At 37.2% G+C, this 20113-nt stretch overlaps 2 protein-coding genes across 2 annotated transcripts; both read left to right on the top strand.

Annotated features, from left to right (window-relative positions):
• Positions 1-10258: 10258 nt before the first annotated feature.
• On the top strand, positions 10259-11197 carry LOC130741241 (MYB-like transcription factor ETC3). The gene is made up of 3 exons (XM_057594086.1): positions 10259-10449; positions 10551-10638; positions 10938-11197. The coding sequence occupies exons 1-3, from the start codon at positions 10386-10388 to the stop codon at positions 11041-11043; spliced, it is 258 nt and encodes an 85-aa protein (XP_057450069.1). The 5' UTR covers positions 10259-10385; the 3' UTR covers positions 11044-11197.
• Positions 11198-12597: 1400 nt separating this feature from the next.
• On the top strand, positions 12598-16103 carry LOC130741240 (uncharacterized). The gene is made up of 2 exons (XM_057594085.1): positions 12598-14162; positions 14434-16103. The coding sequence occupies exons 1-2, from the start codon at positions 13691-13693 to the stop codon at positions 16101-16103; spliced, it is 2142 nt and encodes a 713-aa protein (XP_057450068.1). The 5' UTR covers positions 12598-13690.
• Positions 16104-20113: the final 4010 nt, after the last annotated feature.

The following is a 20113-nucleotide window of genomic DNA, read 5'->3' as shown; positions in this document are numbered from 1 at the left end:
TATATCTAGGAACTTGGAGCTACATTTTGGCACTGCTCCACTAACACAATCATTAAGAAAGAAATAAATGTAATTGATATCGTAAATCATAAACAGAATCCACATATGAAAACTCACACCCTTTCCTAAAGCTGTCGTACCGATATGCCCTCTTTGAATCATGGACATTAAATACACTCCCTCACATATCCTCTCTTCCGGACCAATATGCCCCTTGAAATTCAAAATCCTCAACAGTCGTCTCCTTTCACATTCAAAACTTTTCAGACTGAAACGTCACTTCTGTCCAATCGTCAAACCATGCGCTTTAAATGCGCGTGTGAAACCACGCGACCACTCCTCCTTCAACTCACCCTTTCACCTTCATCCCCCTTTCTATATAAAGTCTTCTATTTTCACTTTACCCTTACTTGTGCTTTCTACCTTCACCATATACCAAAACAAAAATTCTTTTTAACTTCGTTGCTTCCTCAACCTTGGTGCTCTCTCGCTACATCCTAGAACTCCCTAATCCAGAACTTGCTCAAGCCCCATTTTTCCCAGGTAACTCTCTTTCCTCTTTTCTTGTCTGAAATTTCTGTATCTTACTTCTACTTTCAACATTATGCATAAAACCTATTTCTTTACCCAGAAATCTCCAGTTTGAATAACCCAGAATTCACTCCTAAATTCCTTCTCCATCTCATCTCAGACTTCTAAAATTTCATTTTCAGGATCAGAAAAATGACTACTAAACGTACTCGTAAAGAAATCTCTACTCCTAGTGCTCCAACTTCTGCAGACTCTCTATGGGTCTCTAGTAAAATCAAGAAACAATTCTCTAAAATTAACACTCCCAAGGCTGTTATAAATTTAATCACTAAGTATAATTTTAGAAAAGACGGACTAGATGCCCACTTAGATATATTACCCTGTGCCCCTGACGAACCATGTTGTTTCGGGAAAAAAGATGAACAGGGGCGAAACTTCACTTTTCTCTTTGAAAACCTGTTTTCTGATCTGAAATATACCCTACCCTTCTCAGATTTTACCTGCTCTATCCTGACTCTCCTGAACGTAGCCCCTACCCAGCTTCATGGTAATGCTTGGGCTTATGTAAAAGCCTTTGAGGTCTTGTGCCACACTTTACAAATCCAACCCACTAGCAATAAATTTTTCTACTTCTTTGAAACTTGTGGGCGAAACGTTAGAGGGGAGTATGTTTCGCTCGCTACCGCTAGGGGTCTAGGACTGTTCACCCTTTTCAAAAGCCACTATAAACACTTCAAAGCAAAATTTTTTAAACTTCGTGAATCTGAACCCTGCAAAGACATCTTTTATTACGATGATGGAAGTCCTCGGTTCCCATTCTACTGGACGAACCGGTACGAAGTTATCATCAAGATTTCTGATGACGCCTTGACTCCAGAAGAACGTGTAGAATGCCAATTTCTATCTGGCTTAGGATTAAACCTTACAGACTTTATGGACGCCCTTTCTAAAAATGATGTGGGTGCATACATTGGTAAGGCATCCTAACTTACATTCTTCTTATGATATTCCTATAAACTTCTCTTTTTCTCTAACACTGTTTTTTTTTTTATATATTACAGCAAGAATGGCTCGCCTATCAGAAGATGACATCCTTCGTTTCCGCCGTGAGCAACAAGCTGCTCGCGAAAAAAGAAATCCGGCGAAATCCATCGCTGAACAAAACACCAGTCATTCCGGCACTGAAACTGACCGCCCTACCAAGAAAAAGAAGAAGAATGATGAAACTGCTTCGGCCAAAAACAAGACTCCCAATCAAACCTCCCTTGATCAATTTATGAACAAAAGTGCTGCTATCGAAATGAACAAAGGTTGTTCATCAAGCGCTCCACCCCCCTGCTGGAAGAATCTGTTAAAGGAGTTTGAAGAGTTAACTTCCAACGAAGTAACTTCACTATGGGACTCGAAGATTGACTTCAACTCTTTGGTGGAAACGAATTTGGTTTTTGAGGCGGACCGTGAAAAAATGAGGAAGATCGGATTGAAGGAGGCTTGTCAAGCCATGATGACGAAAGGTTTGGAAATTGCTGCAATTTCCAAGATGATTGATCTTGAATCTGCTGGATTTGATGGCCTTTCAAGCGCCAAGCTCATCGAAGAAAAAGAAAAAGAAGTTGAGAAGATGAGAGCCACATTGAAGCTTTTGGAAAAATCCAAAAAGGCTACTGACAAGAAAGCCGCGGATCTGGCTTCGGAGGTTGGAAACTTGAAGAAAACTATTGAGGAAAACAACACTTCCATTCAAACACTGACTGGAGAAAATGAGAAGATAAAAGCTGACCTTACCCAACTGACTACTGTCAACAGTGGTGTGTAATCAGTCCGTCTTCGTCATTTAGTTGAGTACGTTACCCTCTCATTTTACTGTACATAGTAAAATACTCTTGAGTGAATCTCTTTAAATGTTGTAAAGTTTAAACTTAATCAACTACTTTGGAATCATAAGGCCTTTGTGTACATAACTTAGTCAAATTTTTCATTTTTGACATAGTTACTCATGGAAATCAAAGTCAACATATTTGATTTCATTAGTATGCTCGCGTGGAGACTTGTGCTTAGTTTGGACAAGCTTAAATCCAATTTAAGACTGTGCTTATGAATTCGTGGTCGAATGCTCTTGTTTTAAGAGACTTACTTTTTTCTCAATTGTCTGACGTCGCCCAATTGATAGACCTTAGTTGATAAGTTTCCGCTATGGGTAAAAGAAATAAGTAAAATGATACGCCCTTGATCATTTTAAAAAGGTTATGCCTCGTTAAAAACTCTCCCGCCTGGAGTAGAGAAAAGAGTGCATACCTGTTATTCATTAATAACTGATGCCTCGTTAAAAACTCTCCCGCCTGGGGTAGAGAAAAGAGTGCATCAGATTTAGTCTTACACAACAAACATAGTCTTAAACGATACAACCAACAAACATAGACTTCGACACACACAAACTGAAACAACGAAACATGGTCTTGGAGAAACATACACTAAACCAAACTGTACAACACAAAACAAACTGACGAAACACCCTGCACTTCAACTGTAATAGTAACGGAGATGTTGTGCATTCCAAGCCCTTGGGACCCTTCGCCCCGATAACTCCTCCAAATGATACGCCCCTTGACCAAGCTCTCGCAGAATCCTATAAGGTCCTTCCCAATTAGGTTATAACTTCGAATCATCAGGCCCCTTCGCCTTCCTACGCAGAACCAAATCTCCAACTTTCATTTTCCTCGGAACCACTCTAGAATTGTATCGCCTCTCCGACCTCTGCTTTACCATTGCTTGCCTCAAACGAACTTCTGCTTGCGTTTCCTCTGCTAAATTGAGATCAACCAATCTATTCATGTCATTCTGCTCTTCATTATAAGTTGCCACCCTGAAAGTTACATCTTGCAATTCTGCTGGGATCATAGCATCTACCCCGTAAGTCAACTTAAAAGGCGATTCGCCAGTAGTTGACTGAGGAGTAGTATTGTACGCCCAAATGACTGTGATTAACTCTTCTGCCCACAATCCTTTAGCTTCGCCTAGACGCTTTCTAATTCCATTGAGAATGACTTTATTCGCTGACTCTACTTGACCATTTGTCTGAGGATGCTCAACTGAGGCGAAGCGCATCTCAATTCCCATTTCTGCACAAAAATCCTTCACACTCCAGCTAGTGAACTGTGTTCCATTGTCTGAGACGATAGTTGCTGGAACGCCAAATCTGCAAATCAATTTTCTCCAATAAAACTTTTTGACTTTCTCTGCTGTTATTTTCGCCATTGATTCTGCCTCAATCCACTTAGTAAAATAGTCTACCGCAACCAAAATAAATCTGATCTGAGAACCTACTGGAGTGAACGGTCCCAGAATATCCACCCCCCACATTGCAAATGGCCATGATGAACTCATTGAGCTAAGAGTTTCAGGCGGCGCCTTATGTAAATCTGCATAAATTTGACATTTATCACACTTCTTCACATATTCCATACAGTCCCCTCGTAAAGTTGGCAAATAGAACCCTGCTCTGAGCACTTTCGCCGCCAAAGATCTGCCCCCCACATGACTTGCACACACACCTTCATGAACCTCAAACATGATTCTTCTCGCCTCATTTTTAGAGACACATCTCAATAAAGGCACTCCAATCCCTCTTCTGTACAATTGATCTCCCAGCAATGTGTAACGACTTGCCTCGCGAATTTGATCCTTAGAAAATGTCAACACATCTGAGCCCTCTGCCTCCAAACACTTTTTGATACGCCCCATCCAATCTGAATCTGTTAAAGTTAACACCATCATTGTCTCATCCTCTTCGATACTCGGGCTGCTTAAAACTTCCTGGATGACTGACTTATTGTTCCCCGGCTTCTAGGTGCTTGCCAACTTTGACAGAATATCCGCCCTTGTATTTTCCTCCCGCGGAACATAATTGACCTGCACCGTGCCTATCTGCTTTATCAATCCCTGAGCTTTCAATAAATACTTAGCCAGCTGTGCATCCCTCGCCTGATATTCACCCTGAATTTGCCTGGAAACTATTTGAGAGTCTGTTTTAATCATTATGCTCTTAACCCCCATCTCGATCGCCAACTTCAAACCTGCAATTATAGCTTCATACTCTGCCTGATTATTGCTTGCTTTGAAGTCAAACTTGAGTGACTGCTCAACTGTCACGCCTCCTGGTCCTTCTAGGATTATTCCGGCTCCACTTCCCTTAACATTAGATGAACCATCTACAGACAAACTCCATTCGCCAACTTCCATAGTTTTCTCACTTGAAGACATTTCATTGACAAAATCCACTAATACCTGTACTTTAACCAGACCTTTCCTGTCAAAAGTGATTTCAAATTCTGACAACTCAACAGCCCAGGAAACCATTCTTCCAGCCAGATCAGGCTTTTGCAAAACTTGGCGAAGTGGCAAATCAGTTTTTACCACAATTGGAAAGCCTTGAAAATAAGGTCTTAATTTCCTGGCGGATATAATTAAAGCTAATGCAGCCTTTTCAATTTTCTGGTATCTAACTTCGGCTCCTTGAAGAGCATGACTCACAAAATATATGATCCTCATATCATCTTTATTCTCTTGCAACAAGACTGAACTAACTGCATTATCAGATATGGAAATAAACATTGATAATGAAATACCTGGAATTGGTTTGGCTAAAATTGGTGGCCTGGATAAATGATCCTTCAAACTTTGGAACGCCCTTTCACATTCTTCAGACCACTGAAAAGTTTTGTTCTTCCTTAAGCATTGAAAAAATGGTGCTGATTTTTCCCCAGAACACGGAAGAAACCTAGATAAAGCTGCTATCCTTCCTGTTAATTTCTGCACATCTTTAACTGAGGTTGGACTCTGCATATTAAGTATCGCCTTACACTTATCAGGATTCGCCTCAATTCCTCTCCTTGTGATCATAAAACCCAAAAACTTTCCACTTTGAATTCCAAACGAACACTTTTCTGGATTAAGTCTCATGTTATGCTTTCTTAGCTCGCCAAACGCCTCTTCGAGATAAGAACAGTGTGCCATCATTTCCTCTGATTTGACCACCATGTCATCTACATAAATCTCCATGATCCGCCCCACCTGCTTGTCAAACACCTTATCCATCAGCCTTTGGTATGTTGCTCCTGCATTCTTCAGCCCAAATGGCATGGTCTGATAACAATAGTTCGCCTGATTTGTCATAAAAACTGTCTTCTCTTCATCGGGCTGGTACATTCTTATCTGATGATACCCTGAATATGCATCCATGAGGCTAAGCATTCCAAATCCCGACGCCCTATCAACAAGCTTATCAATATTCGGTAAAGGATAAGAATCCTTAGGACAATGCTTGTTCAAATCTGTATAATCCGTGCACATTCGCCACTTTCCATTAGCCTTCTTCACCATTACAACATTCGCCAACCAAGTTGGATACTTAACCTCCCTTATGAATCCAGCTTCCAGTAACTTATTTGTTTCCACCTTTACTGCCTCTGCCTTTTCTTCGCCCATCTTTCTTTTGAACTGAACAATAGGTTTCACCCCGGGATTTAAAGCCAATTTGTGACATATAAATTCCGGATCGATTCCTGGTAGATCCTTTGCACTCCATGCAAATAAATCCATATTCTCAGATAACAACTTTACTAACCTGTTTACCTGACTTGTAGTTAAATTGACACCAACTTTCAAATTTCGCTCACCAATCTGGATCGCCTTAGTTTCCTCTTCTGATTTCATCTTGTGCTCAATGAATCCTTCTCGAGGATCCAAAATAATATCTGACTGTTCTATATCCACCTCATAGACTCGATGCCCCTCTTTCACTGCCTTCTTTCCCATGTGCCCATACTGCTTGAAGCTTTCTGAATAACACTTTCGAGCAACCATTTGATCAGCCTTTAAAACTCCAACTCCTCCTTTGCTAAATGGATACTTCGCTGTTAAGTGTCTTGTAGAAATGATCGCTCCCAATCTGTTTAGTGATGGCCTCCCAATGACTACATTGTACGGCGAAGTACATTTTACTACCAAAAACTTAATAGCAAATGTCTCCGCATTCTTCCCTTCTCCAAAGACAGTCTTCAATTCCACATACCCTCGAACAAATACTTTTTCTCTAGAAAAACCCACCAAAGAACCATCATAAGGCAATAAATCAGATTCATTTAGCCCCAACTTTTCAAAAGCGTCACCATAAATCAAATCCGCCGAGCTTCCTTGATCCAGAAGTACCCTCTCAATTTCATAATCAGCAATCCTCAGCATTACAACAATTGGATCGTCTTCGTGAGGTTGTACTCCCTCAAAATCTCGCACAGTAAACGTTATATCGGGTTGATTGGTTGCCCAACTTCCCCAATCGTTAGAATAAACAGCATTAATGGAATGGACGTACCTCTTACGAGCTGAGTTAGTCATTCCTCCACCGCGAAATCCACCGAAAATAGAATGAATCCGCCCCTTTGCTTTTCCCTCCGATTGCCTATCTTGACCATCGCTCTCAATTTCTTTTCCATCTTCAGTTCGCCTTACTGAAGTGCCTGCCTCATCAGAATTGCTTCGTCCTTCAAGCTGTTTCACACATCCAGCCTTCACCAATTTATCTATCTCTTTCTTCAGCGTGAAACAATCGTCAGTATTATGTCCCGAAATCCTATGATACTCACACCACTTCTTCTTATCCACATAACCCGTTGACGGCTTTGGCTGCCGTGGAAAACGAATAACATTCGCCTCCAAACACGTGTGCAAAGCTTCAGTCAAATTAACCGCCAAAGGTACTGCACGATCATTTTGGTTCCGAGTCCACGTCATCGAATGTCCTGGCCCACGCACTCCATACGGTTGAGCACGATTTTTGAAATTAGAACGGTTATCAAATCGGCCGTCATAACGGTTACGATTATTATACCCTGCGTTGCCACGTTCGGTCCATCCCTTCGAATATTGATCTGCAACCGCTCCCTTCTTCGCCTCAAACTGCTGCTTCTGCCCTGGAACCGCGACATTCGGGCGGTTGTTCTTGATCTGATCACTCTGCTCCTCCCTAATGTATCCTTGTACCCTTTCGCGTAAATGCGCCATTGTCTCCACAGGTTTTCTACTCAAATTACTGTTCAAACCACCCGGCTTCAAGCCCAATTCAAAAGCTGCAATGCAAATTTCCGGCATTTTATCCTCCAAATGAACAGATAATTGATTGAAACGCCCCATGTAAGACTGCAAAGTCTCATTTGGTCCTTGACGAACATTAAATAATGTCGCCGGAGTTACTTTTTGTGCACGACTGGTAGAAAACTGAGACAAGAATTTTGTAGATAATTCTGTGAAATTGACAATTGACCTTGACGGTAGAGTTGTAAACCAAATCATCGCCGATTTCTTAAAAGTTGAGGGTAACATTTTGCACTTCAACGCGTCTGATGCGCCTACAATGACCATTTTCGTGTTGAAATACACTAAATGGTCCTTTGGATCTGAATCGCCATAGTAAGAATCAAGCTTCAACGTCTTCAAATTGTCTGGGACGGCGGTATTCGCTATTTCCTCTGTGAAAGGTTGAAAGTCCACCACCGTCTCAGCCATTCTTCGATCGCCCTCTCGTAAACCCTGAGTCTGATTGAGATCAGTAAGTTGATTTTGTAACTGTTGATTATGTTGACGAAGTTCATTGAGATCGTCCATGATCCGCTGAAGAACATCAGGAGGAACATCATTTTGTTGAACATGATTCCTCTCTCCGTTCGCCCCGAATCGAGTCACCATCGTGGTGAAAAACGAAGCCTAGGAAAGTATCCTTCGGCCCCACGGTGGGCGCCAATGTTCCGGTATAGAATCACAGACTAAGGCTAACCAATTTAGAGAGCAAGCGAAAGTAAACAAAGTGAGTAAAATGCGTGAAAATGATAGGTCCCCTCACCGCTTGAGTGGTGCCTTTATTTATAGCTTGGATTTTTAATCCGGAAGGATCATGGGTGATCCGGCCCATTAAGTACAGAATATTGGTTAACCCAATTACATAACAATTAGGTTCGCCCATATCAGACCATTATGAAACAAAGTTTCTAGAATTAGATTATGAGTTACTTAGTACTACTACTAAATTGTGCCTCATACATATCGTTGGCTGTAGTGGGTCCTCGTTATAATAACATTAAATGTCCATTTTGTCCAAATATTATAATTAGATTCGTTATCTGCTGAAAGCACGACCATTACGTCATTAGCGCTTTAATAACGTGGTTTACTAATTTGTTTTTTTATTCTCATTGTATTTTTTTTTTTCAACAGAGATTAGATTGATATGCAAAGATTGTCCAACAACACTTACAATAGTAAAACTCACATCAATGAGACTAAAATCTCAAGCAGTGATTCTGCAAGGCATAAACAAATAAGCAATTAAGGACAAAACTTGCTCACTCATGCTGATACAGGTAATCAATTAAAGAAAATCATACAGACACCTTAAATCTCAGAAACAAGTGAATCAGCTTAGCTTTCCAAGCAGTAGTATATATTTCCTTTTTAAACAACCGCTTCATTTTGCAATCCATCAGACTCTACCTGAGTTGCGATTAGTAAAGCCTTCAAGGAAGTACACATTATAGTTAAATTCAACGACACGAATCAAACCAGGTTTTGGGCGACCCATGTCGAACTTCATTTTGATTTTGCAGTCTAGCATGATCTATAGTCTGTCATAAACATTTAGGCTTGATTTGGCCTTTTTTTAGAAAGTTTGGACAGACTTATTTGTTTGTATACAAATTTATTTAATATAGAAAATAGTCAAAATATCTTCTTACATAAATTAATAAGTCAACATCCTAATAAGTCTATCTATATTCTATTGCATTTCTATTTATTTATACTGTTAATAAAAATAATATTATGTAAAGAGTTTAATTTCTATGAGATCAATTTATCTAGTGATTAAAGTTTTTTTTGATAATCTAAGCTTAATTAATGTTTTTAAAAAATCCTAAGCATGGCATTTCTGATAAACAGGCAAGACCAAGCCATGATGGCTGCCTAGCTAACCTACTCCCACATCTATCTACAATTTTGATTTTCTAAAAAAAAAAAATCATGATTGAAGACTGCAACCTAGTACAAATTTTTTTAAAAGGACAAAATGTGGCAAACCAAAAAACGAAGTATCTAAAAGTCAAACTCAGAATTTTGTGAAGTGAGATCGAGCGTTTGTACCAGCCGGCATCCACCAAGAAGTCACCGGAATTTAATTATTTTTAGAACTTTTTAGTTTACATTGACGTTTCTACCCTCAGACATACAATCTAACATATTGATTATTGATATTAGTCCCTTCTAGAAGCAGATTGAGGAGAGGAGTTATTATCTGTTCTATTATGGGATTTTGGCTGGCATAAATGATTACATATTAATATTGGTAAATTATCTAACTGAATTTAATCAATTTATTGTCCGTGACCACCGGACCAAACAGCAAGCTGCCTTTGTTTAAGGTGAAAATATTAAAAAAAGCACTTAATTAACTAATATCTTCATATGATGGAAATCATGGAATATTAATTAAAGAAAGTCAGAATTAAGGTCGCTGTAGCTGTATTATATCTTCTAGAAGACAGGAAGATGGTTGATAAAGCAAGCAATTGGAAAAGGAAAAAGCAATAAAGTAAGAAATTGTATTAAAGTTACATGAAAACATATAAAAATAGAATATCGTGTATGAAATGGAGGAATTGATACATTAACATTATTAGTTTGACTGACCCGTACAAAACCTTGTATATATATTTTTCATGTTACCAAACGTTTGAAACATCTCATAATTATTCTGTGTTGTACCCTCAGCTCCTCCTCCTCTGTGTTTCTATAACAAGCTAGACACATAAATGGATAAGCGTCCCCGGAACAAGGCAAAGTCGACCTCCACAAACTCCTCTACAACATCAGAAGGTATATATTTAGTCATTCATTTATTATGATGGTGCTATTCTTTTCTTGTGTGCAATTTGAGTAGTTGTTCGGCTCTCATCATGATATGTTAACTTGTGCAGAAGTGAGCAGCAATGAGTGGGAATTCATTGAAATGAGCGAGGAAGAGGAAGACCTCATACGCAGGATGTACGGGCTAGTCGGAGATAGGTAACCTCTCCAGCTATATATATTCTCTGCAACTCTCTATTGCAAGTTCTTAACCATTGTCAAAAGTTTTATACTTTTCACAGACCTCATCATTATAACCCTTTGCATTTTGTTTCTAAAAACAACCAAAACTCCCTAATAATTATAATTAACAGAAAGTTCTGTATGTGTGTGTGTGTGTGTTGGTGTAAAAATAATTAGCCAAGTGTTAAATAGATATGAAAGATCTTGGTGTTATAATTAAGTAGTAATTTATATTATATTATTAATATTTAACTTCTCCATGGACAATGGAACAGGTGGCATTTGATAGCAGGTCGCATTCCAGGTCGAAAAGCCGAAGAAATTGAGAGATTCTGGATCATGAAACACGGAGATGCTTTTTCTTCTAAAAGATCAAGTTAATGTAAAGCCAAAGACTCATCGTGATCGAATTCATTTCTGTCTTCAATTATCTAATTTCCTGGCCTGGTATATAAACTTTGTTTTGGTTTAGTTTTTTTAGAAGAATCTGCTATTGTATTCCTTCGTGTTGAATGTACGTACGCACTTTCATTCATTCATCGTCTCCAGAGTCTATAGCTATTAGAAACATCAGTTTGCATTTTAGTTTAATTCTATCCCAAATCTAAATTAAAAGATGTATTTTAGTTTGAATTAATCGATTAAGAGATTACTGGTATGACATCCAATAACATAATGTCAAATGAAACCAAACAATGACATTTCTTTCTAATTTTCAATTAATAATAGAAATAAAATTCTGAAGTGTGTCAAAAAGTCAATTAAATGTTCTATAAAGAAGTTTACGCAGGCAGGTGCATAAACTATTTTCTCGTGAATTATAATTACGAATGAATTATGGTATATCCTAGTTATCACTATTGTATTCGTTTTTATCATGGAAATATTAGTGGGAATATTAGTTTTTAGCAAATATAAATGGCTTTGAGCACAGTGTCAACTTAATTAGCATATATATTATATAATTGCGTGAAATTAAACTACTCCTCCAAATGCAAATATTGCTTATATATTTGCCTCAATTGCCTCGTGAGCAACAAAGACCTCCTGGATTAATGCTACATTTTGAATTGTATGTTAAAGACCCACCTGCAGGCCCACCATTGTCCACAATGGAACTGGCTAGAAAGTGACAATTCAGTAAGAACTTGAATTGACAATGCGACCAACGCTTGGAAGCATGATTTAGTGGATTTTATTTTCCACCCAGCAACTGTTTCTAAATCCTCGAGCATTGCTTTTTCAAAAACAAAAATGATATTGTAGATCCCATTGAATATGAACACTTGGACGACTCTTTACATCAATCCAATAACAATTAAACCTACAAAAATAAAAATTAATCAGGGAACAATAAGAGTATAAAATCAGATGAGATAAAGCTAAAGAGTTGAAGAACATGCTTGTGCACACCATAGGTTGTCTGTGGAGATCACCGCCATAGTGGAGAAAATCATCCATGGAGAATGAGGCGGCACGCGACAGTTCAACCTGGAACTATTAGGAAAAGTCAACAGATAATGTAGATATGGTGAGTCAAAATGAACATAAGAAGATATATATATATATATATATATATATACACGTATATATAAAAAAATGAAATCTCATCTAAATTTAGGAAGCGGGTTACAAAAATTAAGGGATTTGGAACCTTAAAATTAATTTTGAATTCCTGAGAGAAGGTACATGAATTTTAGTACTGATTGGAACTGTGAAAAATTTAAAGTCATTGCGGCTGTTAATGTAAGAAAAGGCTTAGGAGGCGTTTGTTTCAAGATTTGGAAAGAGATTTCCGGGAATATGAAGGTTGGGAATGAACATTCCTGCGTTTGTTACAAGATTGGAAACTATGATTCCTGGGTATCAATCATTCCCGGGAATAAAATAACTTCCACAATTCCCATGATTTCCTTCCTATTGATTCCCATGAAAAAGGTTGGGAATCTTACATTCCCATGGGAAAGATGAATGTAACTTCCCACTTCTCCCACAATTTATCATTTTTACCTTTATTTTTAAGTTTTTTTAATTTTTAAATTAAGAAAATTTTAAAATGTTCCCAGGAATACAAAATACTTACCAAACACATTTATAAAATTTACCCAGAAATAACATACCCGGTAATCATATTCCTGGGAATGTTATTCCCGGGAATGTGATCTCAAACCTTGAAACAAACGCCCCCTTAAAAATTGAACCCATGGAGTCTATACATATTTAAGAACTACGTTTAAATCCTATAACATACTCCCAATTGTGCTTATGCTTCCATTGCCGGCTCCTTAAGTTACGTATTTTTATATTAAAACACATTAATTCTTGCGACTATTAGTGTAAGAGAACTAGAGAAGGTTTAAAAATTAAATCAATGGAATCTCTATACCAGTATACCTATTAAAGACTACGTTTGAATCCTAAAGCATATATAGAAATTATTGATAATGTCGTGCAATTTTTTTTAAAATGCATTTTATTTGAATTCATGTAACTCATATTGTAGAAATGGAGAACATGCGACGTGTGCAACGAAAGCCCGAAAATGCTTCCTGAAGTGCTATGTGAAAATTAGTATACTATTGATAAGGGGTTGTCTAAATGACCCATGGTAATATTTGGGTTAAATAACATATACCTGTTTAAATATATCAATAAAGGGCCTGATAGAGTGAATGTTAAAATATCTTCGAATGGTCATAATTCTTCCAAAGATCAAGTTGAAGATGAGATTAAGCAATACTATGATTGCAGGTAATTACATAAGTTTTAAGTCTAATTCAGTTTTTTTTTCTTTTTTTTTTCTTTATTGAAAGATTTTAATTTGTTTGTTTTTTATTGTTTCAGGTATATAACTCCATGTGAAGCAGCATGGAGGTCTTTTAAATTTGATATTCATGACAGGTGGCCTGCAGTTTTGCGTTTAGGATTCCATCTTCCAAACCAACAATCTGTTCTATTTGACGATGATGACGACTTGGAAAATGTGATTGAAAAATGCTCAAGCAAGGAGACCCAATTTTTGGCTTGGATGACTGCTAATAAAAAATACACAGAGGGAAAGAACTTGACATACGCTGAATTTCCTTCCAAGTTTGTCTATAAGAAAAGTTCTCAAGAATGGGTTCCAAGAAAAAGAGGTCTCTCTCTAGGCCGCCTTCAATATATAGCTCCTGGTTTGGGAGAAGTTTATTATATGAGAGTTCTGTTGACAGTGCAAAGAGGATGTGAAAGTTTTGAAAGCATAAGGACAGTGAAAGGAGTTGTTTATCCCACATTCCACGATGCTTGCGAAGCTTTAGGTTTCATGGAAGATGACCGAGAATATATAGATGGGATAAAAGATGTCAGTTTTTTCGGCACTGGAGTTCATTTGAGGAAGTTGTTTGTTAGATTGTTGAGCTCAAACAATTTCAGCCGTCCAAAACATGTATGGGAACAAACATGGAGACTATTGAGTGATGGAATTCTATATGACAGAAGAAAGGAGCTTAACATTCCAGGTATTTTACTTCATTATTGAGTGTTTTATATAAGTTTGAATAATTTTCTTCATTCAACAGATCCATTACTTTAATGTTAATGTAAGTTAAGAATTTAAATCACATAATTTAAAACTAGGATAGTTGTGTTATAACGGCAACATGGGAATCATATTGTTAAATGTAAAAGTAGTTTAATTGATTTTTTTCATTATACAGTAGCTTCTTAGAAACTATATTTATTTATTTTTTATCATAAAGTTTGATTTTTTTACATTTCACTTCTATGAAGGGCTTCAAATTAGTGATGACGACCTAATGAACTTATGCCTCATTGAAATCGAGAAGTTGTTATATAACAATGGAAGGTCCTTGAGAGAATATCCGACTCTTCCATTTCCAAGATTTGCTGAAGGTCTCAATTTTGGAAACAAATTTGTTATTGACGAGCTTAATTACAATAAGGAGGAAATGTCCAAAGCCCATGAAGAGCTGGTCAGTCGTCTCACAGAAGAGCAAAATGATGTATACACTCAGGTATTGAATTCTGTGTTGTCTAATAATGGGGGATTCTTTTTTCTTTATGGTTTTGGAGGAACAGGAAAAACATTCCTGTGGAAGACTTTATCTGCTGCTCTACGTTCCAAAGGACTGATTGTTTTAAATGTAGCATCAAGTGGCATAGCTTCATTGTTATTACCTGGAGGGAGTACAGCTCATTCTAGATTCGCTATTCCTATTTCTATCAAGGAGTTGTCAACGTGTAACATTCGTCAAGGATCCCACAAAGCTGAGCTACTTCAGAAAGCAAGTTTAATCATATGGGATGAAGCTCCTATGTTAAGTAAGCTTTGTTTTGAAGCTTTAGACCGAACCTTGAATGACATAATGAAAACTGAAGCAACCTATGGTTATGAGAAACCATTTGGTGGAAAAGTAGTGGTGTTGGGTGGAGACTTTAGACAAATTCTTCCTGTCATATCAAAAGGTAGTCGTTTTGAAATTGTAAGTTCTGCTATCAACTCTTCTTATTTATGGAAGTTTTGCAAAGTATTCAAGTTAACCACCAACATGAGATTACAAAATGCATCTTCCTCTGCTTCTGCTGAAGAAATTAAGGAATTTGCTGAATGGATTCTTCAAGTGGGGGATGGAAAAGCAAAGACAATTGATGATGAAGAATCAATAATTGAAATTCCACAAGATTTATTGATTGGTCAATGTGCTGATCCGCTACTTTCTTTAGTTAATTTTGCTTATCCGAACTTTGTGGCTAATCTGAAAAACTATTCCTTCTTTGAAGAAAGGGCAATACTAGCTCCTACTCTTGACAGTGTAGAACACATCAATAACTACATGATGTCAATGATCCCTGGAGAGGAGAGAGAGTACTTGAGTTATGATACGCCATGTAGATCTGATGAAGATTCAGAGATTGATGCAGAATGGTTCACTTCAGAATTCTTGAATGATGTAAAGTGCTCTGGGATTCCAAACCATAGACTTATATTGAAAGTTGGAGTTCCTATAATGCTTCTTCGGAATATAGATCCGTCTGCTGGATTATGTAATGGAACTCGACTGATTGTGACGGATTTGACTGATCACATCATAGTAGCTTCTTTGTTAACAGGTTCAACTTCTTCAGATTCAGCGGAAAAAGTTTACATTGCCAGGATGTCATTAACACCTTCTGACTCCGGACTTCCTTTCAAATTCCAACGAAGGCAATTTCCAATAACTACAAGTTTCGCAATGACCATAAACAAAAGTCAAGGCCAGTCATTATCTCATGTGGGATTGTATCTACCTAGACCAGTGTTTACACACGGACAACTCTATGTTGCTCTCTCAAGAGTGAAGTCTAGAAAAGGATTAAAAATCCTTATTATTGATAGCGAAGGAGTTGTCTCAAACTGTACACGGAATGTTGTATATGAAGAGGTCTTCAATAACATTTGATCGGTAAGTCAGTTTTTTTTCCCCTCTTTATCCTATTTTTGATTTTAAATCTAGAAGGCAAATAATTTATCATTATTTTAATCTTTTTATTTGCAGGTTTAAACTTAATTGTTACATTGTTGTAGTAGATTGAATACGTCTATCTATCTTCGTCTTCAGTAAGTTAAATGCTTTTTTTAAATCGAATTTCATGTTATTATACAATATATAATGAGATTTATGTCTTTGATATTTAATTGTAAGCTGGAGTAATTAATTCCTTTCCATTTACAATGCCAGGTCCAAGAAAAAATAGCTAGAGGAGTTTTCCCTGAGGAATAGCCAGGATCAACTAGACATCATTTTGCTAATTTATTATCAATTTTTTATATCATTCATTGCGACACTGTGTATAACCTCAAATCCTTTTCATAATGGAGTTGTTCTTATTTGATGGTTTATTCAATAGAATACCATAGCATGATTTAATCTATACAGGTGTATGCTCTTCTACTCATACTTATTTGTTTATAAAGTATGAATTGTTTGATATATGCTCCCCCGTGCAACGCACGGGTGAAAAATCTAGTTTTATTTGAATTCATGTAACTCATATTGTAGAAATGGAGAACATGCGACGTGTGCAACGAAAGCCCGAAAATGCTTCCTGAAGTGCTATGTGAAAATTAGTATACTATTGATAAGGGGTTGTCTAAATGACCCATGGTAATATTTGGGTTAAATAACCCATGATCTAGATGGACCAATCATATTCAAGATAATTAATTGAAATTTTTATATTTTATTAATCAATTTATTTATGGTTAAATATGTTTTTGTCCCTAACTTATACACATAAATATAAAATGGTACCTGAAAAAAATATAAAGATCTAAAGTCCTTGAAATTTTTTTTTATCTAAAATGGTGCCATGTGGATTTTTTTACTTCTAGTTTGGTCCCTCAAAAATTTATTCCTTCAAATTAAGTCCTTCTCCCCTCATAATTATTTCAAAACCTAAAAATTCATATTTTCATCTCTAAAACCCTTCCATCTTCTTCATCTTCAAACCCCAAAAATTTCATTCATCTTCCTCGTCCTCCTTCCTCTCCCACCAAAACCATCATCACCACCCAAAAATCACTTATCAAAAATCACTTTTCAACTTTTTCAAAATCTAACTTCAGAATCAATTTCTTCATATTTTTTCCTACAACTTTTATTATTGACTTAACCCCTAAATCTTCATCTAAGTTTAATCTATTCTCAATTCAAAGTTGCTGAACATAGGTTTTTAGCCCAAAATCACTTATTTCATGATTCTTATTAATTTTTACTTCAGAAACAACCTCATAGATAAGCATACTCACAGGACAGAGGTGTGATTTCGTGATCATCATCTCCTCTTTGAAGATGGTGAGGCCGAGAAGGAGGAAATTGAGTCTTTTCCTTCAAAATCTAAAGGCACAAATTCTGAGTAAGATAAATCATGTTTTTGATCATCTAATGAAGAATCTGAGGTTAGAAATGAGCTCAGAAGATCGAGAACTTACAGAATACAAGTTCTGGAATTTTTCTGGGCAAGTTATGAATTTTCCGGCGAAGGTCTGCCGGAGAAGATGACCGGAGGAGGCGGTGGTCGGATCTGTGCACATGGTTAGATTCTCCTATCTTCCATAAGAACTTAGGCTTTGGAATCGTCTTAATCGGAGGTCGGACGAGGTAGAAAAACGCGTTTTAAGTTGATGATTCTTGCCGGAATCTGGACTGCACGGTGGTGAGGAAGAACACGATGAACAGCGAAGAACAAAAACCCAAAAACAGCCCAAACGAGCCCAGAACTTCGCCAAAGTTTCCAGATCCCATATTTGGACATCCAGGAACATGAATATCAATTTTTTAGAGGGATTTGAACATGTTTTGTGATATAATCAAAGAGAGACAGATTTGGTGATGTTTGAACATTATGGTGGCTGTCATGGGAGGAAAGCTTCATGGCTTCTGAGTTTAGGAACGTATGAGGAAGATAAAGAGATAGATAGAGGAAGGAAAAGCGTCAGAAGTGAGGAAGAGGAAAGAGGCAGAGTAACGAGAGAGAAAATTGAAGGGAATTGATGGTGTGAAGAGCTAAAGAACCATGACCATCTATTTATAGAGGAATGGAGTGGAAGAAGGTGATTGCAGGTCATGAAATGGAGATGATTGGCAGCTGTAGTTGGCCTATTCAGAGGAGAAAATAAAGAAGAAGAAGAAGAAGGAATAAGAAGAGAAGATTGTGTGCGTGGGGTGAAAGAAAATAAAGAAAGAAGAGGAAGAAGGGACTTACGTGTGAGAGAGAGAGGGGCTGAAGAGGTTATTCAGCCTCTGGTGAATTGTGGCTTTGCCACATATTATAAGAGTGGGTATTAGTTGATTTAAGTAGTGTAGGATTTATCTACATAGAGCTATAGGAAAATTAAGAGGAATATAGATTAAAGTTCTAAATATTATGAGAAGCTTTATAGGATTATAAAGTGTAATTTAAGACAACTTTTGATAAATTTAAGTGACTAAGAAACTAAGTATAATTTTAATCTTTTATTTTAATTTCTTTTTCTTTTATTTCAATTCTTAATTATAAATTAAGAAATTATATTAAAATTGCTTATAGAATTTATTCTCAAACTTAAATATCTAGTTATTAAATTTCAGTTATAACCTTAGTTAGACTTTACCTAAGCAGGTGAAATCAGGGATGTTACAGAGGTTTGGGTGGTGATGATGGTTTTGGTGGGAGAGGGAGGAGGAGGAAGATGAATGAAATTTCTGGGTTTTGAAGATGAAGAAGATGGAGGAGTTTTAGAGATGAAAATATGAATTTCTAGGTTTTGAAATAATTATGAGGAGAGGAGGACTTAATTTGATGGAATAAATTTTTGAGGGACCAAACTAGAAGTAAAAAAATCCACATGGAACCATTTTAGATAAAAATAAAATTTTCAAGGACTTTAGATCTTTATATTTTTTTTCAGGTACCATTTTATATTTATGTGTATAAGTTAGGGACAAAAACATATTTAACCATAAATAAATTGATTAATAAAATATAAAAATTTCAATTAATTATCTTGAATATGATTGGTTCATCTAGATCATGGGTTATTTAACCCAAATATTACCATGGGTCTTATATAATATTTAATAAAGGGTTCATTTACCATACACAAGTAAATCTTTGTGCAAGGTTACACAAGTCTCATATTTACTTGTTATTGTAGGTTTCCAGGTCATCCATATTTTTAATTCAAAAATATAAATATTAACTTCCTCCTCCTTCCACCACCTTCCTCCTCTCAACAACCTCCATGCTATCCGCCAATGGCGCCGCCGCCGCCGCCACCGGATCTTCTTCTCCCTCCCCCACCAATCACCTCCCCTCCCTTCCTCCACCACTGACTCCACCCTGTTCCTTCTTTCCCCTTCTTCCTCCTTCCCCTATAACCCAACAACCCCACCACCGAAAACCCCCACCCAACAGTACAACTACCACCCGACTTTGGAGGGTTCCACATGCCCAGTAACTAATCTCCACCATGCTCACCCCTTTCATACCCTCCACCTCCTTCCTCACCTTCCTCTCGCATCCATCGCAGTCCACCTTCACTTTCACCACTTCCGTGTGCATCACACAAAATTAACACTCAGCAGTTTCTTCTATTTCTTGCAAATTCAATATTTTCCTATTAATCAAAGAAGAACTAACCTTTTAATTTTAATTTATGGATCTGAATGATGTGAGGTGAGATCTATAAAATATGTACTGCAATTGTTTGCCTTTTTGTGCACAAGAACGGGGGACCTGGTTCAAATACAAGTGTCATAGTTACATGGTCGGGTTATAAGGTCATCAATAGTTCTACTAAGGCAACTCAATACACAGTTGGGGAGTTCAATTCACAGTTGGGGAGTTCATACAAGGTAATGATTGGTTGTGCTGTTGGGTGGGAATTTTCTGTAATGGGGTTGTTGGGTTTAGGGAAAGAAGGAAGAAG

This window comes from Lotus japonicus, chromosome 2, assembly GCF_012489685.1.
Source record: "Lotus japonicus ecotype B-129 chromosome 2, LjGifu_v1.2".
Classification (NCBI taxonomy): domain Eukaryota; kingdom Viridiplantae; phylum Streptophyta; class Magnoliopsida; order Fabales; family Fabaceae; genus Lotus; species Lotus japonicus.
This window is presented reverse-complemented; position numbering and strand designations above follow the sequence as displayed.

Excerpts from the sequence above, each read along its gene's own strand:
- LOC130741241 (XM_057594086.1), top strand. The coding sequence starts at position 10,386 with ATGGATAAGCGTCCCCGGAACAAGGCAAAGTCGACCTCCACAAACTCC. Across the intron at positions 10,450-10,550 it reads CTCCTCTACAACATCAGAAG|AAGTGAGCAGCAATGAGTGG; the intron begins GTATATATTTAG and ends TAACTTGTGCAG. Across the intron at positions 10,639-10,937 it reads TACGGGCTAGTCGGAGATAG|GTGGCATTTGATAGCAGGTC; the intron begins GTAACCTCTCCA and ends ACAATGGAACAG.
- LOC130741240 (XM_057594085.1), top strand. The coding sequence starts at position 13,691 with ATGACTGCTAATAAAAAATACACAGAGGGAAAGAACTTGACATACGCT. Across the intron at positions 14,163-14,433 it reads AAAGGAGCTTAACATTCCAG|GGCTTCAAATTAGTGATGAC; the intron begins GTATTTTACTTC and ends ACTTCTATGAAG.